The 25,068-nt window shown below is 44.1% G+C and overlaps 1 protein-coding gene across 4 annotated transcripts in view; it reads right to left on the bottom strand.

Moving 5' to 3' along the window:
- Nucleotides 1-25,068, bottom strand: part of SPAST (spastin) — a 64,680-nt gene that overhangs the window by 15,808 nt on the left and 23,804 nt on the right. For all 4 annotated transcript variants that reach the window (XM_040993033.1, XM_040993032.1, XM_040993031.1 and 1 more), the window contains 8 exons: nt 21,624-21,811; nt 17,002-17,135; nt 16,637-16,730; nt 11,083-11,157; nt 10,279-10,350; nt 5,361-5,436; nt 5,044-5,135; nt 1,660-1,739 (listed from right to left, as the gene is read on the bottom strand). In XM_040993033.1, the coding sequence (XP_040848967.1) occupies nt 1,660-1,739; nt 5,044-5,135; nt 5,361-5,436; nt 10,279-10,350; nt 11,083-11,157; nt 16,637-16,730; nt 17,002-17,135; nt 21,624-21,811 (811 nt within the window). The remainder of the gene's footprint in view (nt 1-1,659; nt 1,740-5,043; nt 5,136-5,360; nt 5,437-10,278; nt 10,351-11,082; nt 11,158-16,636; nt 16,731-17,001; nt 17,136-21,623; nt 21,812-25,068) is intronic.

Raw genomic sequence — 25,068 nt, 5'->3', positions numbered from 1 at the left:
TAAAAAATTCTCCAGCTAATGTTTAAAAATCCTTAATTCAATACTATCAAAATTAAACTAATAATTTACGTTAAGTGTATGCTTTTAATACAGTAAAGAAAGTAGAATAAAAAAAGTGGAATAAAGAGATCTCTACTGTATTCTCAAATCAAGGAACTGAGTTCCAGAAAAGGTAACAGAAGGGTAAACTGTGAGCAGCAATCCAGACAGCGCGCAGGAAGGACTGCCCAGACTAGTGAAAGCCACACCAAGAGAAGCACCGACACGCAGGATGTGCCCCTGCAGAGGCGGACAGTGCCCTCAGGATGGAGTTCTCCAAGGGGAAGAGAGAGAAACAACAAATCATGACGCAAAACAAATCCAACTTCTCAGGTTTAAAAAGCAAAGCCAGATTACATAAACCCTATTTGGTCTCATGGGAATGACAAGGAAGGCAAAACTGGCTGAGCAACGCAAACACACATCATATTACGAATGACGACAAGCTGTTGGGTGGTGATGATCACTAACTTTTAGCTAAAGAAACATAAAAGCAACCCTATCTCTTCCTTCTACACCCATTTACTTCATTATCAGCTGGAGCATCACTGTGATTCAGAGAGTATCTGATAGTCCAGGGCATGCAAAAAGATAACTGAAGGTATTCGCTCAGTATCTTATTTTTCTCTTCTTAATTTTTTAGTATCTTATTTTTCTAGCCATTTGCCTAGAATATTTTTCCAAAACTAGGTTTTTGTCAAGAAAACTCTCTCCTGAAAAGAATAAAGAAAAAAAAATAAGATCCATTAAAAATAAAAAGCAAAAATGAGGAAGAAAACAGTTAATGAAATAAAGATATGAAAATAAATAATATGCATACAAAGACTTTGCATACAGTAAAATAAAATTGTGACCAAGCAGCTTTCTAGAAAATTAAGTAAGAAAACAGCTGTCATTCTACAAAACAGCATGTCAGTGAGATACAAGGTTAAGGAAATGACAACATACAGGGCTCAGAGAATTCAGACAAAAGACGATGATAAATAAGACAGAAGAGGTCAGCAAAGCAATGAGAACCACTAAGAAAAAAAACAGAAAGAAAAAACAACGGTATTCAAAATAAATTTTCCCAAAACAAATTCCAAAGTATCAACTTAAGACACATTAAATTCCAAGGAAAACAAATCCTAAGTAATCAACATATTTTCAAGTAACTAGATTTCTACAGTTGAAACTAATATATAGTAAAGAGAAAAAAATCAGATTTATAAACAAAATGAAGCAAAACAACTCTGGATTCCGACTTCTATACATTTACTCTCCCCCTCAGGAACAATGGAGTAAGATTTTGTTCTTTTGGAAAAGTGAAGAAGTGAAAATTTTATGCTACGTCAAACTGTCTTCCAGTACGAACTGAATAAATTCTCATAAACTCTGCTTTGAACACCTTTTTGTGAAGCCATTAATAAGCAATTTGAGAATTTAAAGATAATTACAAGCAATCACTGAAAGCAATTTTTTAAAACTATACTGTGAAGGTAAGTTTTCCTGCTGTCACGATCCACCTGGTATCACAATCCCTATGTGGTTGGTAAAAAAAAATGCCAGAAATAAGAATTGAAAGAAGATAAATTTGTGCCACAAACACATGAGTAATATCTCTGTAAATGATGTGTGTACCTGAGAACTGCTTCATCAAGCTCCTGTGGCCTGTTAGTTGCACCCATCACAAGCACCCTGTCATCTCCAGCAGACTGTACCTACAAGACAAAACTATTCTTTCAGCACTTTCAGAAAGAAAATATGATAAAATACTTACAGTCCCATTTTAAAAATACAATAATCAGGTGGGTCTCAGGACAGAGCGTGTCATGCCTGGATCCCACACACCAGCCACCATGTGCATGTGGTGAGCTGTCCCTGGGCCTGCCTGGGTTTCAGGGGCTGCTCCCTTCAGGGTGAGTACATCGAGGGGGGAAGTCTCTGTGACTAGGTAGGTCCAGGGCCCGCCCACCGCCTCACTGGGCGGTGAATGGGATTGGGGAGGGGTGCGACCTTGGGCCTGGGAGTTTAAACTTCATGCAGCTTTCCAGCTGTGGGTGAGTCTCAGGATGGGGTGTCTCATGCCTGGATCCCACAAGCCAGCCACCATGTGCACATGGTGAGCTGTCCCCGGGTGGCCAGCAGGCGGAGCCTGGCATCAAATGGTGCACTGGCCGCCAGGCCAGAGAGCTCTGGGGTTTGGGTTCTTTGAATCGCTGCTTTGGTAGCTTCAGGTTGAACACACTGTGATTCTGGAATGTGAGTCAATTCTAAAGATTCCCAATGATAGTAACTCTTCCTTTGAAGAACCTGTAATCACTTAACAGTGTTGAGCACCAAACATCAGTTCATGCAAAAGCTAAGGCTCCGGGCTTGTCCAGCAGGATATGCTATTACCACACATGATGATGGATCAGCTGGCGGGTCACACTAGGCAGGGCCATGACATTAACTAGCACTCGAGAACCATATCCGGGGATAGATTCTGTGAGGATGTGTGGGCCACACCCTGTGGAAATTCTAGCCCCACTGGTTAGCTCAACAGTTTGGGTGGTGATGGACTAAGCTAGGTGTGACCAAGGGGTTTGCCATCAATCACAGGTAAAGGAACCCACCCGCAATAGTCTGGACTGGTCAAAGCAGCAGTACCCGAATGTGTCCTGAATAGGGTGTGCGGTGGGCCGGACTGAAACATTCATCAGCTCATACATGGCCAAATGGAAGGCCACCTGCGCCGGAAACTGGCCTAAAACCCACTGGCATGTATGAGAACTGGGTCGGGGAGTGGATCAAGTGGAGCAACTTGGGAAACTCCCCTAGTGAGTCACAGCTCCCGCTGGTGAACAAGTGGTCCAGACCTGGGGGTCGGACAAGCTGGGCAAAGTAGCTCCAACGGCAGGCCATTGTGTGAAGTGGTAATGGAGCGCGATGTACTGGGCAGGTCCGAGCAATCCTTGGGCTATAGGCAAAACTAGAAACCAGCATGGGGCACAGGTCATGCTGAGCTAGGCCCTTGCACCTACTGGTCTGCGTGAGTCAGGGACGCTAAGCCACAGTGTCTAAGGCAGAGGCTGGGACAGGTGAGGGGCTGAACTAAGGGAGTCAGAGCAACCACTGGCATGCGCGTGATCTATGGCTGGGAACAGGTGCGGTTGGGGAGCTAAGGGGACACCCTAGCTGGGTGAAGGTTCCCACCAAAGGGCGCATGTGACCTGAAATGGGGGCTGCATTCTGATCAGAACACAGTTGTCGTCTCCCTTGGCACAAGTGTGGATGGGGACTGGATGCACCAGGCTGGGTCAGACCCCAACACCGTCTGGTGTCCTGGAGGACCAGGGGAGATGTGGATGGACTAGGCTAGATCTCAACCCCAACTGAGCCATATGTGAGCCGTATGTGGGTATGGACAAGCCATAGCTGGGCTGAAACATCCAACAGCAAGGACCAGTTTGGGTTGAAGGCCAGTCAGGAAAAATCACAGTTCCTGCTAGGACAGGAGGTGAACTGAGTAGGGCTGGCTCATAGAACCCCTGGTATGCGCAAAATCTAGCATTGGGAGGGATTCTGATGGAGGAGCCTGGGCAACTCCTCTGGCAGGACAGTCCATGCAGATAAGCGCAAGAAGCATGATAGGAAACAGCCCAGAACAGGCTATGGAAAGTTTCCCACTAGCATACATTTGGCATGGGTCGGGGGAAGACCAGGCTGAATCAGTTCACGTCATCCACTGGCAAATCCGAGCACCAGAAGAGTGTGGGTTGAGTTAGGTTCAGTCGCGACAAAAACCAGTGCACAATACGGAATACCAAGGTGAGGTTGCCTGTACGGGATGTGACCACAGCACCCAACCAGCATGTGTGAGAACCAGGAAGGAAGAGGGCAGAGCTGGCAGGGGGAATATGGGAGGGACCCATTGCAGGACAGCTATTCCCACTGGAGCTCGTGAGCTGGGATGGGGGCAGACCAGACTAAGCAGGGCTACAACACCTGTGAGCCTCATGTGGACTAGATCAGGAAAAAGCCAGGCTGAGCTGATTATTCCTACTGGTGCAGAGTGGGTCAGGGTTGTTTGGGCTTAGCCACAGCATCAGCTGGCAGAAGCTGGCACTGCGGTCTAATTCTGTCAAGTCAAACTAGGACAGGGGCTGGGGTGGCTAGAAAGGCACTCAACAATATCCGTGAAGGCTGGATAGTTGAGCCTCGCTGGATGGAACTAAGCAATACTCATTGACATGTACGAGAGCCCAATGGGATGTGGAACAGACTGGACTACTGCTACACATACTGGCAAACCAGGGTAGGGGGCGGGCCTGGTGGAGGTTATTGCTGGTCGCTCCAACTAGGCTGCAGCTCCCACTGGTTTATGTGAGGGCCGAGTATGTGTTGGGCAGAACCAGGCTGGACTGCAACACCTATTGGTTCCAGTGGAAGTCGGGGCTGAAAACATAACCAACCCAGCAATTGCAATCACCAGCTGATGGGGCAATGGACTATGCTGGGCCCTGTGCTGCTAGAACACACAAGAATCTGGTCTGAGAACACCTCAGACAGTTTCTTTGGAGATCTCCCCAATTGAAATGCTGGACTCAGAACCCTAACCAAGAAAAGATAGAAGACAGAACAAGTCAATTAACCACATCAGCTATTTGTTGGCAGCAAAATACTGGACAAATAGATACTCTATGATGGACTGGGTCAATCAGTGAATTCTTCAACGACTTCATCGTGCTTGGAGTGGCGAGATTGGCAATGATTCATAAACGGTGAACTAGCAAAACCACTTGAGAAAGTATCTCAGAGCATGCCCCACATCCGGGACTTGGGGTGGGTGGGAAACTGGGTGGGGCTTCTCCCTCAATATCCCACTATACCTCAGACACATGAAGGAAACAATATGGAAATAATAGTCTTTACCACTTCCCTATAGCCCTTGAACCTTTACCCTAATTAACTATGTAAAGATTGTCAAAAATATAATTAAAAAATTAAAATAAGAAAAAAAATAACATAATCAGCACTTACACCATCAAATTCTATTAGAAATTCTGTTTTTAGACGTCTACTAGCATCATGCTCCCCTTCTCTTCTTTCACACAAAAGGCTATCAACTTCATCTACAAGAAAGACAAAGAAAAGGCTTTAATTAAAAGTCAAGCCATGTGAGCACCTAAGATTAATGCAGCTTATTACATTAAGATAGTGTGTCTTATTCAATGCTTAATATTTAATCATATTAAATATGTATCTATGTATATGAAAACATATATCCAAGTAATATTTCCTGTCATTTCTAGGGACTAATTTACAAATATTTCAAAAATTGGCAATCAAGTTCTCACCTATGAAAATTATAGAAGGCTGAAGTTCTCGAGCCACAGCAAAAAGAGCTCTCACCAATTTCTCTCCTTCTCCCACCTACAAGAAGGCAGCGGACATTGTTATATACACAAAATGTACCAAATTCATCTTGTAAAGGTTATAATTGAAAATTGAGAACCCAGGAATTTATTATCATTGCAGGTTTGGAGAATTGAGGAGTGAGTCGTTAGCAAATGTCCCATAGCATTTTAGAAACAGGATTTTCCCTTAAGTCTCCATAAAACTTGGTAAATAAGCTGGTTTTTCAAATTTAATATTTTGTTAATTATTCTTAATACAATGGTAAGTAGTTTATAAAATAAAAGGATCTCCTAACCTTTAAGTGAGGGATTACTTAAGGGTAAACTGGTGAACTGGAGCGCAGAAGGAAAGCTGCACACATCCCTTAAACCCTGCACTACAGCTTGTTTAGAAAAGCAGATAAATTGGACTGGTTGCTCCAAAGCTAATAAGCATGTTCTACCAGGAACATCCCGGAAACGCACTCTCACAGTACTGCTATGACAACATATTTCAAGGTAACCCAGGCGGTCTGTAAAAACTCCTTAAAATATTCCCAGATACTAAAATCGCCACACTGGGGCCAACTCCATGTAACAGCATCTAATTAAAGGGTGAAGAGGTCCATGGCAAACTATGGTACAAACTCTCTGTTCTTGGATTCTGTTAATTTTTACTGAAAATTTCACTGAAAAACAACCAAGACAAGTATTCTCCCAGCTGGACAGAATCTCAGTACACTAACTCTGAGGACAATTCTGTGTCACAGTGTGTTAGCCCAATATTTACAGCACGTCTCATATGGGTGCAGGTTCGAGTCCTGGCTGCTCTACTTCCGACCTAGTTGCCTGCTAATGCGCCTGGAAAAGCAGCAGAGAAAGGACCACGTGCTTGGCCCCCTGCAACCGTGTGGGAGATTAAGACGAAACTCCTAATTTCTGATTTATGCCAGCCCAAGTCCTGGCTGACAAAGCCATTTAGGGAGTAAACCAGTGGACAGAAATATCTCTAACTCTGCCTTTCAAGTAAAAACATCTTCTTTTAAAAAGCAATTGTCTCGGGCCCGGCACTGTGGCCTAGCAGTTAAAGTCCTCACTTTGAATGCGCTTGGATCCCATATGGGTGCCAGTTCTAATCCCGGTAGCTCCACTTCCCATCCAGCTCCCTGCTTGTGGCCTGGGAAAGCAGTCGAGGATGGGCCCCAAAGCCTTGGGACACAGCCCCCATGTGGGACACCAGGAGGAGCCTCCTGGCTCCTGGCTTTGGATCGGCACAGCACCTGCCATTGTGGTCACTTGGGGAGTGAATTATCAGATGGAGGATCTTCCTCTCTGTCTCTCCTCCTCTCTGTATATCTGATTTTACAATAAAAATAAATAAATCTTTTAAAAAAAGAGAGACTGTTTCTTTTCTTTTTTTTTTTAGAGATTTATTTTGAAAAAGGCAGATATATAGAGAGGAGAGACAGAGAGGAAGATCTTCCATCCGATGATTCATTCCTCAAGTGAGCGCAACAGCTGATGCTATGCCGATCCGAAGCCAGGAGCCTCTTCCGGGTCTCCCACGCGGGTGCAGGGTCCCAAAGCTTTGGGCCGTCCTCGACTGCTTTCCCAGGCCACAGGCAGGGAGCTGGATGGGAAGTGGAGCTGCCGGGATTAGAACCGGCGCCCATATGGGATCCTGGGCGTGCAAGGTGAGGACCTTAACCACCAGAGATTGTTTCTTACAAAACTATTTATAGATAAGTCAGAACTAATGTGATACTTGAAGATCAACTTACTATATAAAAGTTCAGTTGAAATTTCTAATGTGAGTAAAGTTGTTTTATTAACAACTTGTAAAAGTTCACATGGAAAGCAAGATGTTCTCAGGAAAGGTACTATTTCATAGTTACCCTAGTTTCATTTTTTAAAAAAAGATTTATTTATTTGTAAGACAGAGTTACAGCGAGACAGAGGCTGGTCTTTCAGAGTGACCTGCGGATGGACGATCTTCTCTCTCTTTATCCTCTCTCTTTAAAATGTGCCTCTCTAACTGAAATAAATAAATCCTAAAACAAAAAAAAAATACAGTAGTGTAGCGGCTAAGTCCTTGCCTTGCATGCATCGGGTCCCAATATGGAAACTGGTTCTAATCCTGGCAACTCCACTTCCCCACTTTCTGGCAACTCCACTGGGAACTCCAGGATTAGAACCAGTGGGAGGCGCCTGTCTCCTGGCTTCAGATCAGCGCAGTTCCAGCTGTTGCGGCCGCTTAGAGAGTAATTCAGTGCATGGAAGATCTTCCTCCCTGTCTCTCCTCCTCTCTGTATATATGACTTTCCAATAAAAAATAAATAAGCCTTTAAAAAATAAACAAACAGCTGTGCAGTGAGTGGTTTGCCAACCCCACAACCCACATAACAGTGCTTGTGATTGAGTCCTGGCTCCCTCCAATTCCAGCTTGCCGCTAACATGCAGCCGGGGGGTGGCAGGGTATGCTTCTGGTGGCTGTGTTCTTCCACACACATAGACTCAGCTCCACTTCAGTTCCTGCAGGCTCTCGGGGAGTGAACCAGCAGATGCAAAGTAACTGTCTCTATGCTTTTCAGATAAACAAACTTAATTTTCTTCTTTTTAAAAGAATGGGTGCTATTATGTAAAGAGTCATGCTCTTCAGATTCACTGGAGTTCAAATTCTACTGATTGATTCTGAGGTCCTGAGTGTATTCAACAAAGTATATTCAAGTCAAGAAAACAGTAAAGGGCTGGCACGTGCAGCGTAACAGGTTGACTCTCTTCCTGCAATGCCGACATTCAGTACAACTGCTGGCTGCTCCACGCAGGCTCCCTAATAAGTCCTGGGAAAGCAGCAAATTGGGGCTTAAGCCCTTGGGCCACTGTATCCATGTGAGAGACCCAGATGAAACTCTTGGCTCCTGGATTTGGACCCACCCTGCTTTGGCTGACACAGTCATTTGGAAAGAAAAGCAGATATGGGGCCCGGCACGGTGGCGCAGTGGTTAAGGTCCTCGCCTTGCACGCCCGGGATGCCATATGGGCGCCGGTTCTATCCCGGCAGCCCCGCTTCCCTTCCAGCTCCCTGTCTGTGGCCTGGGAAAGCAGTCAAGGACAGCCCAAAGCTTTGGGACCTGCACCCGTGTGGGAGACCCGGGAGAGGCTCCTGGCTTCGGATCGGCATAGTATCAGCCGTTGTGCTCACTTGAGGAATGAATCATCAGACGGAAGATCTTCCTCTCTGTCTCTCCTCTCTGTATATCTGCCTTTCCAATAAAAAAAATAATAAAAATAAATCTTAAAAAAAAAAAGAAAAGAAGATATGGAAGATTGCTCTGTTTCTTTTCCTCTCTGTAATTCTGCCTTTCAAATAAAAAATAAATCTCTAAAAAAAAAAAGAAAAAATATACAAGAAAACTATATTCACTTTATATGATTATTTATTTCACAGTATTTATTATCTACTAAATAAAGGTACTACAGATGTGAGCGGTAATGAAAGCATGCAGAAAGTTACTGTCCTCATGAGTAACTCCAATGGAAGTGACAATGATATGAGATTTAACCAAAATAACTATATCAATAACTTCAACAACTTCAGTTATATCAGAAATGAAGACAAATGGTCAAGGACAGCCTAGAGCCTTGAGCCCTGCACCCGTGTGGGAGACCCAGAAGAAGCTCTTGGCTCCTGGCTTTGGATAGGCTCAGCTCCAAACATTGCAGCCACTTGGGGAGTGAATCAGCAGATGGAACGTCTTCCTCTCTGTCTCTCCTCTTTCCAATAAAAATAAATTAGTCTTTAAAAATAACAATAATACTAATACAAAATTTTAGGGCCTGGCATGATAGCTCAGTGGCCAAATTCTCCCCTTGCAAAACACCAGGACCTATATGGGTGCCAGTTCATGTCCCAGCTGCCCTGCTTCCCTTTCAGCCTCCTGCTTGTGGCCTGGGAAAGCCGTAGTGAATAGTCTAAAACCTCACTTCCCTACATCTGCATGGAAGACCAGAAGCAGCTCCTGGCTCCAGACTGGCTTAGCTGTGGCCATTTGCAGCCACTTTGAGTGAACCAGTGGATGGAAGACCTGTATCTCCTCTCTGTACATCTGCCTTCCCAATTAAAATTAATAAATCTTTAAAACAAAACATTATAAAATTTTTAAATTTTTGCATGTAAGTTTTTGAAGATTTTTGCAACACTGGCTGATACAAACCACATTAAGATAGCACTTTCAGAAACAGTAAGTTCAGACCCAAGAAAGCGTAACAAGTCAAGTTTCATATGGCTAAATCAGCAGCAAAAACACTGTCAAGGATCAGGAGAGCAACGAAGTGGTTACTTCAACCTAAGGTGCACCTGATCCATTCTGCAAGCTGTTGGGAAGGGGCAAAGGCAGGCCAAAAAACTGGTCTCAGGTGTACTACATCTTAATTGCTGAAAACAGAATTCTAACTTTATTTTTAAATTTATGTAAGAGGCACTGAGATAGACACACAGACGGAATGAGAGAACTCATACCCACGGGCTCAGTCCTTAACTGCCAACAGTGGGTACGGGCTGGACTAGGTCAAAGCTGGGATGCAAACCAGGTCCGCAGCACCAAATACAGAAACCCAACTGACTGAACCATCACCATCTCCTGCAATCCATAGTCACAGGAATCTGAGACAAAACGGGATCAAATGTCCACCTGAACAATTCTAGCTTTAAAAGAGCCTAATAAAAATATATTTATGATTTCCTAGTTTGAAGACTGATATGCATTATGTGAAAATAACAGATAAAGTAACAGAAAAATATTCTTGTAAAATAATACTATTTATTCTTAATCACACAGGATAGTATTTTAAAACATGGCAATACTAAACAAATACTCACATATTTTGAAGTTAAACTTGCAGCACTTATATTAAAGAAGGTTGCATTTGATTCTGCAGCTACTGCTTTAGCCTTTAAATAAACATAACAGTAAGTACATTATTTCAGTACTTTTGAAAAGACAGCCAGATCTCATTGGATCAAGTGCCAGAAGAGATTCTCTAGAAATGGAAGTGATCACACGGTTCCCAGCACACGGCCATCCCCATGCTTTTCTCAGTGAGGAGCAAAGGTTCCCAGAGAGCTGTGCTTCTTGCCGCCCTCTTCCACAAAGAGGGGACAGAGGGAGAGGGACAGGACGGGAAATGAGTGCTCTCTTCTCAGGGTTGGAAAGATAAAACGGCTAGGGGAAGAGAAGCAACTCAAGGAAATTTCATTCTTCCATTACTTGTTTTTTTCCCATGTAGAAAAACTATGCAAAGGAAATAGGTATCTGATCCTGGCAAAAACTTTCTATAAAAGGACACTGAAACACAAAATCTGTCCAACACTTATACACAGCATCAAGGTAATAAACAACCGAGGATTAGTTTCCCCAGTACAGTAAGGTTAGCTATTCTAAGGTAACAATTTATTATTTTACTTAGAAGATAATGAACAATTAAAATTAAACAAGCAAAAAAATTTAGAAGCTAACACAGTTTTCCAAGTACTTCTATATTAAAAAATACTTTTAAAAAACTTAAGTATATCACAAAAAATCAAGTTATAAGCAGAATCTGGGACAATGTAAAATTTGCATTATTTCTTTCATATTATTCCTCATGTCTCAACTGAATACCTGCATTTGAAAAGAATACTTACCAGCATTGTCTTCCCGTTTCCAGGAGGACCAAAGAGCAGCAAACCTCTGGCAGGAGCTCTGAGCCCTGTGAACAGCTTTAAAATGCACATGTCAGTTCACAACTACAACTCTAGGAACCAATTTTCCCAAACATTTTAATAGGATCCTCCCAAACAGAGATGTCTGATGCTTTACAGGGAACACATAATTAGTAACGTCGTGTAACAATTTTAAATGAAGAAAGCAGTGGCCAGCTGCTTCACTTCTAATCCAGCTAAAGCACCTGGAAAAGCAGCCTAAGATGGCCCAAGTGCTTGGACACCTGCACCGTGTGGGACAACCAGTTAGAACTCAAGGCTTCTGCTATTAGCCTGACAAAATTATTCAGATGACCTGGGAGTCAAAGATCCAGATGGAGTTCCAAGTGTCCTGGCCACCTGCGTAATGAGCCAGTATATACAAGAGTTCTGTATCTGTGTGCATTTCATTCAATCTCTCAGCAACTCTACCTTTCAGATAAATAAATAGTATTTTTTATTTTTTTTTAAAGATTTTTTTTTATTATTTTTTTCATTGGAAAGGCAGATATACAGAGAGGAGAGACAGAGAGGAAGATCCTCCGTCCGATGATTCACTCCCCAAGTGAGCGCAACGGGCCGATACTATGCCGATCCGAAGCCAGGAGCCTCTTCTGGGTCTCCCACGCGGGTGCAGGTTCCCAAAGCCTTGGGCCGTCCTCGACTGCTTTCCCAGGCCACAGGCAGGGAGCTGGAAGGGAAGCGGGGCTGCCGGGATTAGAACCGGCGCCCATATGGGATCCCGGGCGTGCAAGGCGAGGACCTTTAACCACTTGCACCACTGTGCCGGGCCCAATAAATAGTTTTTTTTAAAGATTTATTTATTTTTATTTGAAATACGTATCTTACAGAGAGAAGTCTTCCTCCCACTGGTTCACTCCCCAAATGACTGCAATGGCCACAGCTGAGCTGATCTGAAGCCAGGCGCCAGGAGCTTTTTCTGGGTCTCCCCCATGGTTACAGGGTCCCACAGCTTTGGGGCATCCTCCACTGCTTTCTCGTGCAGTAAGCAGAGAGCTGGATTAGCAGTGGAGCAGTTGGGACACAAACAGGCTGATTAGCTTGACACATCACTGCATCAGCCCCTAAATAATTAGTTTTAAGGTCCCAGCAGCCTACCTATTTATTCCTCCTCCTCCTCTCCTTAGCCATCAATTCCTGGCAAGCACTGATCTGTGAGTACATCCTGTTCTCATACATTATCTTTTTCAAGTAGTTGAAATCACACTGTATGCAACCATTTCAGATCAGCTTTTTAAATTCATCCATTTAATTTAAGGTTCTTCATCTCTTCTCATGACTTGATAGTCATTTTTACTGATGAAAATTATTTACTTAGTAATGGACACTTTGATTTCAAGTTTCAGAAATTCTGAACAAAGCTATTAGAAACAAAAATGGTTTTCATGTTCTTCTAAGTTTGAACTAAGGATCACAGGTTAAGAGCATCTTTATAATTCTATAAGAAATTGCCAATCTTCCAAAGTGGTTGCACCCTCTTGGATTCCTACTAGCAATGAGTAAGAGTTGATGCTGCTCCATATCCCTGCCAGAACTTTGTGTTGTCACTGTTTTTGCATTTTAGTCATGTTAATAAAATGTACTGGTATTTTATTGTTACTTTTAAAGTTCAACTTATCTAACAATGTATGATGCTGAGGGGCAGGCACTGTGTGAAGCTGGTTGGGTCATCTCTTGGGACACCTGCATTCCCTATCACAATGCCAGTTTATACATTATTATTATTTCTATTATTACTATTACTATTATTATTTGCAGGCAGAGAATTTTATTTGGGAAGGGATCAGGTGAGTGGAATAAGAAGTGGGATGAGAAAAGCACCTCCAGAAAGCAAGCTGGGAGATAGGTTGCCTCTCGGGAGAGAGAGAAACACCCACATGCCTACTTAAATCCTGGCTAGTCAGCTTCCAGTCCAACACCCTGTCAATGCTCTTGGGAGACAAAAGATGGAAGATCTGGCTGCCAGCTTCATCTTCATCCAACCCTAGCTGTTGCAGCCCTTTGGGGACTGAGCAAAGCTTGCTCTCTCACTCTCTCCTATCAAATCATTACCCACCCCCCTCAGGGAAAAAAAAATTACCAAAAACTTCAGGGACAGTACTGTAGCTAAGTGGATAAAGCCTTCAGCTGCTCTGCCAGAATCCCATATGGACACCTACTTGTGTCTTGACTACTCTTTCAGCCCAGCTTCCTGCTAGTGGCCTGGGAATGCGGTAGACAATGGCCCAAGTGTGTGGGGCACTGCTACTCTCATGGGAGACCAGAATGAAGCTCCTGGTTGCAGAATGGACCAGTACTACTCACTGCAGCCATTTGGGGAATGAACCAGTGCATAGATGGAAGACCTTTCTGTATCTCCCTCCCACTTTGAAAAATAAAATCTTCTGTGAAAAAACATTATTAGGCAAATGAGAACATAAACTGCAGACTAGAAGATAATCTTTAAAAAACATCTGATGAAGATCTGATATTCAGAGTATAAAAACAACTTAATCTAATGAGATCACAATGCCAGCTTCTCAGAAAAAAAAATTTAATTTTAACAAAGTTCAATTATCAATTATTTCTTTCATGAATCATGTTTCAGTTCTGTAACTAAGAAGTCATTATGAAAATAGTCACCTATGGCTTTCTCCTAGGTCACACACATTTTGCATAATATTCTTAGTGTTGTGATCCATTTTAACCAACTTCTGCAAAAAGGGCTAGGCTTGGGCTCGGCGTGGTGGCGCAAGTGATTAAGGTCCTCACCTTGCACGCCCGGGATCCCATATGGGTGCCGGTTCTATCCCGGCAAGCCCCGCTTCCCTTCCAGCTCCCTGCCTGTGGCCCGGGAAAGCAGTCAAGGACGGCCGAAAGCTTTGGGACCCTGCACCCGCGTGGGAGACCCAGAAGAGGCTCCTGGCTTCGGATTGGCATAGCATCGGCCGTTGCGCTCACTTGGGGAGTGAATCATCGGACGGAAGATCTTCCTCTCTGTCTCTCCTCTCTGTATATCTGCCTTTCCAATGAAAAAAATAATAAAAATAAATCTTAAAAAAAAAGTGCTAGGCTGGTTTCTGTCTCCATCTGTTATTTTGCAAGTGCATTTCCAGTTGTTAGCATCGTTTGTTTATGTCTATTCCTTTTCCACTGAATCACCTCTGCTCCTTAGTCAAAGATTTGCAGAAGTCTGTACTGCTGTGCTCTACCAATCTGTCTACGCTCTCACCAGTCATGTACTCACTAGTGCTCCTTTACAGTGGGTCTTGAAGTCTTGTCCTTTGATCTTGATGTCCCTCAAACCTATGTCAGCTATTCTAGATCTCTTGTTTCCATATAAAACTCAGAATTAGCAAGGTCCGAAAAGATGGCTCAATGGCTAAATCCTCACCTTATAACTGCCGGGATCCCTACGGGTGCCAGTTTGTATCCCGGCTGCTCCACTTCCCTTACAGCTCCCTGCTTATAGCTTGGGGAAGCAGTAGAGAATGGCCCAAAACCTTAGAACACTTCACCCACATGGGACTGAAGTTGGGATAAATCGACATATAAACTAGGAAAGATTTGATACTGTGACATTCAAAGTGACCTCTGTCACTTTGTATCTCTGATTTCCTTAATCAGTTTTGTAACTTTCTTTACACATATATCACACATATTGTTTGATCCACCTAAATGTCTCTTTTATTATTATTAATGTACATACTACTGTGTTTTGACTTCAAATTTCAACTGTTCCTTGTTTTGACACAAGAAAACGATAGTATTTTAGGTTTGTCTCTCATAACTTTGATATAATCATGTAATTGCTGTAGCAGTATCTGCAAATCACATTATCTGCAAAAAGAAAATATTCTTGATTTTAGAACAATTTCATATGGTAACCTAGCAAGTTTTAGCCTTCTACCTGTTTCCCAGAACATCAACTAACAAACTCATACTTTCTAAACCGAGGACAAGAAACGTGTTTTAAGACAACCTGAAAACCCCGGGAAATATGGAGGTTGTCAGCTACAGACACTTGGAGAAACCCAAATAAACAGCAGACTTGCTACCTGAAACCCCTGCAATGAGAACCCTGTATCAAGATGCTCCGCGTGCTCACAGAACACAGTGGCTGACTGTTCCATTTAGCCAAAAAGAATCATGCATTTGAGAGGAGATTCCAACGCAAAGTTTAAAAGTAGAAGATGGTCCAAGCCCTTTACCTTCTGCACCCAGGTAGGAGACCCAGATGGGGTTTTGGGACTCTGAGCTTGGCTGGCCTAGCCCCACAATTACAGCCATCTGGGCAGTGAACAACAAAGGTTCCCTATCCATGTCTCTCTATCTCTCTCAGATACTCAATTAGATGATTCTGTAATCCTTTTAAATCTGTTTTCTGATTTCCAGTTCTTTCTTTAAGATTTATTTATTTTTATTGGAAAGATATACAGAGAGGAGGAGAGACAGGGAGGAAGATCTTCCGTCCGATGATTCTACTCCCCAAGTGACTGCAACGGCTGGAGCTGAACCAATCCAAAGCCAGGAGCCAGCTTTTCCAGGTTTTCCACACGGGTACAAGGTCCCAAGGTTTTGGGCCGTCCTTCACTGCTTTCCCAGGCCACAAGCAGGGAGCTGGATGGGAAGTAGGGCCACTGGGATTAGAACCTGCGCCCATATGGGATCTCGGGTGTGCAAGGAGAGGACCTTAGCCACTATGGTATCATGCTGGGCCCGATTATCACTTCTTTTTAATCTATTTTGTTGCATTTTGTTTTACTTGCTAGGTTTGGTAAGATTTATTTGGCAGCTGTTTGTGTGAAATTTCAAAACTTCCAGAACCACTGTCTTACCCTTTGATTTTATTCTTTCCCTAGCTTCCAAGTTCCAGGGACTGAGTATCATCTTCTGTGCTTAAAAATGTTAAGGCTTATTTGGCCACCCCTACCAATTAAGGTTTTTTTTAAAAGGTTTGTTCACTCCATTGTTTCTATTTGTTCCAGTTTTCCTTTCTTTTTTTTTTCTTTTTTTTAATTTATTGTTTCTTGGCCCACCCAGCCTGGTGGCCTAACAGCAAAAGTCCCCGACTTTAACGCACCAGGATCCCATATGGGTGCCAGTTCTAATCCCAGCAGCTCCACTTCCCATCCAGCTCCCTGCTTGTGGCCTGGGAAAGGAACTGAGGACGGCCCAAGGCCTTGGGCCTCTGTACCCATAGCATGAGACGCTGCAGTCACTTGGGGAGTGAATCATTGGACGGAGGATCTTCCTCTCTGTATTTCTGACTTTGCAATAAAAATAAATAAATCTTACAAAGAAACAAAAAAGATATATTGTTTCTTTTAAAAAGTGAATAGGGTAGTACCGGGGCTGGCGCCATAGTGCAGTAGGCTAAGCCTCCACTTTAGCTTACCACATATAAAGTATTCTATCAGAGCCCAAATATTTACTACTACTACTATAAATTCAGCAATCAAAAATATTACAGGAAAATGTTATATACAGTCATTACCTCAGGCCTCAAGGAAGGAAGAATGACAATTTCTTGTAATGCTTGTTTTGCCAATTCTTGACCAGCTATATCATCAAATTTAACAGCTGTTCCACTAAAAAAACAGGACTTTAATTAGTTACACAACAGAAATAGAGTGATTATAACATGAAGTCTAAGTGCTATGATGTGTAGTCATTTTTATATTAATTGTGAAGTTACTGTTTAATAATGAAAGCAATGTTTTACCAAATTTATAATCACTAAAAACACAAAATTAAAGAATATAAATAAAAGTATTTATCTGTAATAATAATACACTTTTAAAAATTAAACTGAAAAGTAAAAACAATGAAATCAAAAGCAATTACTATGGTAAAACTTACTTGTCCACAATCTCATTCATTATAAGGTTTGCAAGGTTGCTATCTACATTCCTAAAATTCTTCAAGTCTTTCTTCTTTCGAGCAGCAGTTGTAGGGGTAGAAGGTTTATTTGTTCTATTTGTTTTTGAAGGACCCTTAAAGCAAACAAAATTTTAATGTGACAAAAAACTTACATATGTTTAATGTAATAAACATTTACATAGGTTGAAATAACTTTTCCAAATAAAATATATTCCGCATGTGCTGCCAAGGAGGAGGGCCTCATGCAGCAGGTCTTCAGTACGCCCTGCTTGGAGGCTTTTCCACCGTGGTGAGAGGTATGGGCAGCTGAGTACACTGGCTCCCTTGTGGGAGAAAGGCCTGGCAGGCTTCCGAGACAACCCCATTCTGGAAGCCAGCTTTATTGACCCAGAGGGGGACCTGTATTCAGGTGGCCTGGGCACCTAAGGTGCACAGCGAAGTCCCTCCAGCCGCCCAGGGCGCAACCTCATGGTTAGAGTATGAGTGGAGGAGGCAGCCCACCCCGCCCCCAGTTGCTTTTTAAGTAGCCAGCACCATCTTAATTTCACGGCAGCTAAGGCACCCTTTGGGTGCCAGGCTTTGCCCGCGGGCCACCCACTGAGGAGCTCTAGGGACTTGGGGGAGACAAAATATTGCCTAGGGACATCCATGGACATGGACACCATATGTGATAGTGAGGAATGAATCCTATGGGACACCTATCAACAGGGCCCCTATACTAGCTGGTAAGTGAGGGGATTGAGACCTGTTGGTATAGAGGGGAGTGACTGGAAGATCTGCCTGGGTCAGACTGATTCATCAGCCCACATGGGAGTCCTGAGATGGGATTGTTAGTGCAGAGCAAAACTGACTATCACACGTCATACCACATGACAGCTAGGGCTGCGGGCCTCTCTAGCAGACCTAGATGCAAATACCTGATTGAGTGTTGGAACAGGGGACAGGTCACATGAGGCAGAGACATGAAACTAACCAGCACACAAGAGAACCAGGACAGGGAGGTATATTCTGTGGGGGACAAGTGTGCACACCCTATGGAAATATAAGTCCCTCTGGTTAGCTCAAGAGTTGGGGTGGTGACTGGTTGAACTAGGAGTGAACATGGAACTTGCCGACACTCACGGGTACTGGAACTGAGAATAAAACAGGCTGGGCAGTTCCAAGCTGCAGCACCTACATGTGCATTCTAAGACAGAGTGTAGTGCGGGCCGGCCTGCAACATCCACCAGCTCATACAAAGGTCAAGATGGAGGGACAGGCTATGCTGGGCAAGGGCCTAGCACCTGCTGGAGCATATGAGATCTGGGTCTGAGAGTGGGCTGAGTGGGGAACCCTGGAGATTCCCCTATGGGGCCATAGCTTCCACTCGTCAACACGTGTTCTAGACATAGGGGTCAGGCAAGCTAGGCAATATAGCCCCACCCATTGGCAAGTATGTGGGTTGGTTTTGGAAGGGGGCAGACTTGGCAGGGCCAAACAGATCTTAGCCCATTGGCGAGTGCAGAAACCAGGTTGGAGTGCAGGTCATGCTGGGCTAGGGTATCCATCTACTGGTTCACATGAGCCAGGGATGGGAGCAGACTGAGCAGGGCCAGGTTCCAGTACACGCCAGCCAGAGTTGGGACTGGGTGCTGGCTAGGCCAGGCCAGGCTACAGCATCCGAAGACAAAGGCTAAGATGGACGGGGGCTAGGCTAGGCCGGGTCAGAGCAACCACTGGCACACGTGAAATCTGTGGAGGGGAGCAGGCCTTGCTGGAGAGCAAAGCGGATGCCTTGGCTGGGTTGTGATCCCCATTGGAAAGCACGAGGGCCAGGGTGTGGGCTGCGATTTGGTCTGGATATAGCTGCAGAATCCCTTAGCATGTGTGTGGATATGAGATGTGCCAGACTGGGCTAGAATCCAGCAGCCACTAGTACTCATGAGAACCAGGGTAGGTAGAAGACGGGCTAGGATAGGTCTCTGCTCCCACTGAGCCACGTGTGAGCTCTGTCTGGGTATGGAGCGGGCTTGGCTGGGCTGTAGCACCCAACAACAAGAACCGGAATGGGTGAGGGCAGGTAAGGAAAGACCACTGTTCCTGCTAGGACAGGAGGTAGACTAAGTAGGGTTGGCCCATGGACCCAGCAGTGTGCACAAAATCTGGCACTGGGAAAGATCTAGACGGAGGAGCCTGGGGAACTCCTCTGTCGGGACGCAGTCCCCGCAGATGAGTGCAAGAACCAAGATGGCGAGCAGCCCAGACTAGGCCAAAATACAGTACCCAGCAGCACATATTTGGTGCAGGTTGGGAGCAGACCAGACTGGGTCAGTCCATATCACCAATGGGCGAGTCTGAGTGCCAGAATGGAGTGTGGGTCGGGCTGGTTCAGGGTCCAGTACCAGTCAGTCCACATGAGGGCTGGGATTGGCAGGGCTGGGCTAGGCTGTAGCCCCCACCAGTGTGAGTTGGAAATGGGGGTGGGCCTGGCTTGGCCAGGCTACAGCACCCACTGGCAAATGCCAAGGTGAGGGGCTGTGCCAGACTAGGCTGCAGCACCCAACCAGCATATATGAAACATGGGGCAGGGGCAGGGGCAGGGGGAGGAGGCAGAAGATGACCCCAGTGAGGGGGCTGCAAAGGCCTCCCTGCTGGTCCACTACTCCCACTGGTGAGCATGAGAGCTGGGATGTGGGCAGACCAGGCTGGGCAGGACTATATCTGATGGCCTACATGTGAGCTGGTTCAGGGAAAAGCCAAACTGGGCTGATTGCACCTTCCGGTACAAGCACATGCCAGTGTCGATGTGTACTGATTGGGCTTTGCCGCAGCATCAGCTGGCAGATGCTGGCACAGGGGCCAAATTCTGTCAGGTGCGGGCATGGCTTAGACAGATGGTGACACCTGAGGGAACCAGTGTAAACTGGACAGTGGGGCTGGTTGGTACAAACTGGGCATCGATATCCATCAACATGTATGAGCTGAATGGGATGTGGGTCAGACAGGACCACTCTGCTGTAGTACATACTGGCAAGCACAGGAACCAGGGCAGGGGTGGGCCTGGTGGGGCTATTGGGAGTCACTCTGACCAGACTGCAGCTCCCACTAGGTTACCTGAAGGCCGAAAATGTGGTGAATATGTCAGCTTGGGCACCAACACATATTGGGTTTCGTAAAACACGGGGCTGGAGACAGACTGACCCAGCAATTGCAACTATCAACATGTGCAAAGGCTGATTTGGGTGACAGACTGTGCCGGACCCTGTATTGGCAAACACACACAAGAATCAGGTCTGTGATGGCCTCAGATTAGGTTTCTTGAGCGATTCCCTACCAACTGAACTGCTAGACTCAGAACCCTAACCATGGAGAGTTGCAGGCTCCACGGGCTGACTGTGGAAGTGGATGTGTCAGAGCTGGGGCCTCCTCAGTGGCTCAGACGGAGCAGAGGATGACATATCCAAATGTACATGGAGGATATGGCAGTACATTGAAGTCTACAGAGGATACCTGGTACCAAGGCAGAGGACGGAGGACAGAACAAATCAATCACCTCCCCAGCCAATTGCTGCCAATGAAGATCTGGGCAGACGGAGACACTAAGGTGGACTATAGCAGCCAGTTGATTCAGGAGAGATTTCATGATTGGAGTGGCAGGTTCACCAGCAATTCAGGACTGGTGAACTACCAAAACCTTTAGAGAAATTCATGGTGTTGTAAATTTCTATTTTTCTTCCTGTGGCTGATTTTGTACTGTGGCTTTTCACTTAAGAGGCTATCATGAGGCCCGGCGCGGTGGCGCAAGTGGTTAAGGTCCTCACCTTGCACGCCCGGGATCCCATATGGGCGCCGGTTCTAATACCGGCAGCCCTGCTTCCCTTCCAGCTCCCTGCCTGTGGCCCGGGAAAGCAGTCGAGGACGGCCGGAAGTTTTGGGACCCTGCACCCGCATGGGAGACCCAGAAGAGGCTCCTGGCTTTGGATCGGCATAGCATCGGCCGTTGTGCTCACTTGGGGAGTGAATCATCGGACGGAAGATCTTCCTCTCTGTCTCTCCTCTCTGTATATCTGCCTTTCCAATAAAAAATAATAAAAATAAATTAAAAAAAAAAAGAGGCTCTCATGTCCAGTTGTGGGGATGCAGTGCAGTGTGCATCTCTACTTCCAGATCAAAGATGGACTATTAATAAAACTATTAGGTGTATATTGACAATGGGAGGCTGGACTCTGTCACTGTCCATGCCCGCAATGATGAACATGTCACTGTTCATGAAGAGCTATGCTACAGTAATAACATAGGGGAATTCGGTGCGGGAGGGGGCAAGGGAAATATAAAATAAATAAATAAAAACTTTAAAACATATATGTATACATAGACACACACCATCAAATAAAGCGAACTGAATAAGCAAACATTTTAAGCACCTTACTAAGGTTCAAAAGAAATTAAGTAAGACTTGCTTTTTTAGCATCAAGGTATCATTGGATAAAAAAAAAAAAATCTATATTTAACTTAGAGAAAATGTACCAGTACTCTGAAGTAGTTATCATAATCATAAGCATAAATTATCCAAAATTTCATTTTTGAGTAGCACCAATGTTAAAATGATTGTCTTACAATACCTTGTGGGTAGCAGCTGCAGACCCAGGCCCCTGTCTTGCTCCAGAAACCATGGATAAACCACTGCAACTCGGTGCTCTGTGGTGGCCTGAAAGACCTGTGGATCCAGTCTTCATAACGGTTTTTGAACGAGGCAATGAATTACTAGTGTGTGTTAAGGGATCTTTTCTTTTTGGAACAGCTCCACTTTCTATCAAAAGAAAAAGTAAAGCCAACATGACTAGAAAATTGAGGTTAAATATTACACAAGTAATAAAAAGGACAAGTTCAAACTTGCAAAATGATGCTATTGATCTTTGAAATCTAGATACAACATAAGATTCCTTGACAACACAAACCAAGTTGTTTGTGATAACTCAGCTCTGAGTGATACAATCATGGTTTTTCAGTTTTCCTTTTTTGATGTGCATTTTAATATTCTTATAAAGAAATGTAGAAGAAACTATTTACAGGGCAGAAGGAGGGTATGAAAACAAGCTGGGACAGGCATTTATGCTATGGGTTAAGATGCCAATTAAGATGTCCATGTTCCATGCTTGGTACCTGAGTTCAACACCATGTTCCATCTCCTCACTCTAGCTTGCTGGTGAATGCAGACCCCGGGAGGTAGTGGCCTTGGGTCACTCACACCCCAATCAAAGACCTGGACTGAGTTTCTGGCTCCTGGCTTTGACTCAGCCTTGGCTGTTGAGGCTATCTGGGGAGTGAACCAGTAGAGAGAAGCACCCTCTCTACCTTCCAAATAAATAATTTTAAAATATAATCAAGTAAATCAGACTTGCAAACAAAATACATTAAGGCATTGGGATAGGTCATAGAAAGGAAAAATAAAGCAGTCTTCCACTGTTAAACTATGACTATAAAATATTTGCAAAGTCTCCAGCCTTTGCCCAAGAAAACAATTTTTAAGATCACTCAATTTTAATTGGAAGATTTAAAAAAACGTATAAAAACATCTGTCCATCTGTCCTGGGACTGACTGGGTGGTGTATCAAGTTAAGCCACCATTTGCAACAATGCTGTCCCCTATCACAGCATAGGTTCTTGTAAGAGCTACTGTCTCCAATTCAGCTCAGATGTGGATCATGCACGTGAAAAAGCAGCCAAAGATGGTCCTGGGCCAGTGCAGTGGCATAGCAAGAAAGCTGCACTGTGCAGCCAGCATTAGTGGGCACTGATTCAAGCAGTGGCTCTTCCACTTCCAATCCAGTTCCCTGCTGATGCTCTCTGGAAAGCAGCAAAAGATGGCCCAAGTCCTTGGGCCCCAGCACCCACACAGCAGACTCCGAAGAAATCTGGCCCACTCCTGCTTGTGGCAGCCATTTGGAAAATGAGCCAGTGGATGGAAGATTCCTCTCTCTCTCTCTGACTAACTACTCTGTAACACAGCCTTTCAAATGAATAAAATAAAGAGAAAGAAGGAAGAAGAAAAAAGCAGCCCAAGTGTGTGGACTTCCGCCACCCTCATGGGAAACCAAATGGGATTTTTAGTTCCCTACGTGCTTGTGACCTGCGTCCACAGGAAGACCCAGAAAAAATCCTAACTCAGCTTCAGCTGGAAAATTGCAGCCTCTGGGGGAGTGAAGCAGCAAACGGAAAATCTGTCTCTCCCTTTCTCTTTAACTCTTCCTCTCAAATAAAAAATAGTTAAAAAAAAAAAAGTAAAAATCGTACTGCATGAGGTGCCAAATCCAATCTCTTTTTTGATATATAATTTACAGATATCTGAGTTATTGTATTAAAGTATACAATGTGAGTTTGTAAGGATTTACACAACTGTCAATTAAATGATACAACTGTTTCCTCATGTGCTCCCATTTCTCTGACCAAGCCTGCTTTCTGACACTTTGAGTCACTTAGTAATCTCTACTGAGCTGGGGATCATGTTCATTGGTCCCTTGATTTGACACTGTTAATCTATTCTTGAATACATCTGCTAAGTTTTTAATTTTTGCAATATTTTAGAATTTTCAATATTCTACATAGAATAGTCAATATTTTTTACTGTTTAGTTTATACCTGCTAAGATTCTCAACTTACTATTTTAAACCTAACATCTAAATCCATTATGAATCTCTATTTCCTTTTTTTTTTTTTACATTTATTTTAAAGAGAATTACAAACAGAGGGACAGAGAGGAAAAAGAGAACATAGAGGGAAGAAGGAAAGAAAGACTGATTTTCCATTTACTGGTGACTCCTAACAGTCAGAGCTGGGTCAGGGTGAAGCCAAGAGCTGCAGCTGAATCTCTCACGTGGACACAAAAGCCCAGCACGGATGTCCCACTACTTTCCCGGGAGAATTAACAGGAAGCTGGATTGGAAGTGGAGCAGCCAGCAATGGAACCAGCATTGCACAGGACGCCACTGTTGCACATGCAGCTTAAGCCACTGCACCACAACGCCAGCACACTTCTTCTCTTGTGTAACAGCTCTTTTGCTTGTCTTTGTATGTCCAATTAGCAAGAATTCAAAATTAGACATTGCAGATGATACATTCTAGTAATAAGATGACTTTCTTACAACTTCATCCTAAAAAAAAAGGTGAAATAACTCACACAAGACAAACATTGCAGAATGTTCCTAAAGTGCTTGGGACTCAAAATCAGATAAAGTTCCTCTTCCTTTAAGTGGACCCCAGCAAGAGAAAGCTATCTTCTTTTGGAGGTGAATGCAACAGCAAAAAAGCAAAACGGGATCGAACACATGGAATTAAGTAGAAGATACTCGAGATAGCAAGGGAAAGACATATAAGCTCTTAAGTGCTAGAGAACTTCCACTGAATATTATAACACGAGGAGAACCACAAAGTTTTATTTTGGAAACAACTGTTTCATTTAGTGGATTTTTTTTTTCAAAAAGTCTTTTATAAAACTGTCAGCACTTCAGAGCCATGCCAAGAGAAACAGAATAGATACATTTGTGCTTAAAATGGCATTTTAAACCATACATAAGGAGAACAGGGAACGGAAGATAAGCATTTGGCCGATTTTTTAAGAGAACTGTGTTCTACCTTCAAGTGCCCGGAATCCACCCCCAGGCTCTAGCTCCTGGGGGCAAAGGCGACAGCAGAAATGAATGGGGTCCTGTGGCCCACACGGATGACCAGGACAGAGCCCCCGGCTTCTGGGTTCATTCTGCCCTACCCTGCTCTTGGAGGCATTTGGGGAGTGAACCAACAGATTGAAACCCTCTCTGTCCCTGTGCCTCTCAACTAAATAAAACAAACAGAAAAAGAGGAAGGGGAACATAGTCAGTACATCTGTACTTGGCCGAGTAAATCAAATCAAGAACTACTTTATTTTGCAAGATCTCTTTCTTTTTATTGGAAAGGCAGATTTACAAGAGGAAGGAAACAAGGATCTTCCACCCACTGGTTCACTCTCCAAATGGCTGTGACGGCTGCCTTTCAAATAAGCCAAAAAAAAAAATCTTCAAAAACAACAAC

The sequence above is a fragment of the Ochotona curzoniae genome, unplaced genomic scaffold, assembly GCF_017591425.1.
Source record: "Ochotona curzoniae isolate NIBS_2020 unplaced genomic scaffold, NIBS_Ocur_1.0 contig_883, whole genome shotgun sequence".
Classification (NCBI taxonomy): domain Eukaryota; kingdom Metazoa; phylum Chordata; class Mammalia; order Lagomorpha; family Ochotonidae; genus Ochotona; species Ochotona curzoniae.
Note: the sequence above shows the minus strand (reverse complement) of the source record. Positions and strands in the feature narration are given on the sequence as shown.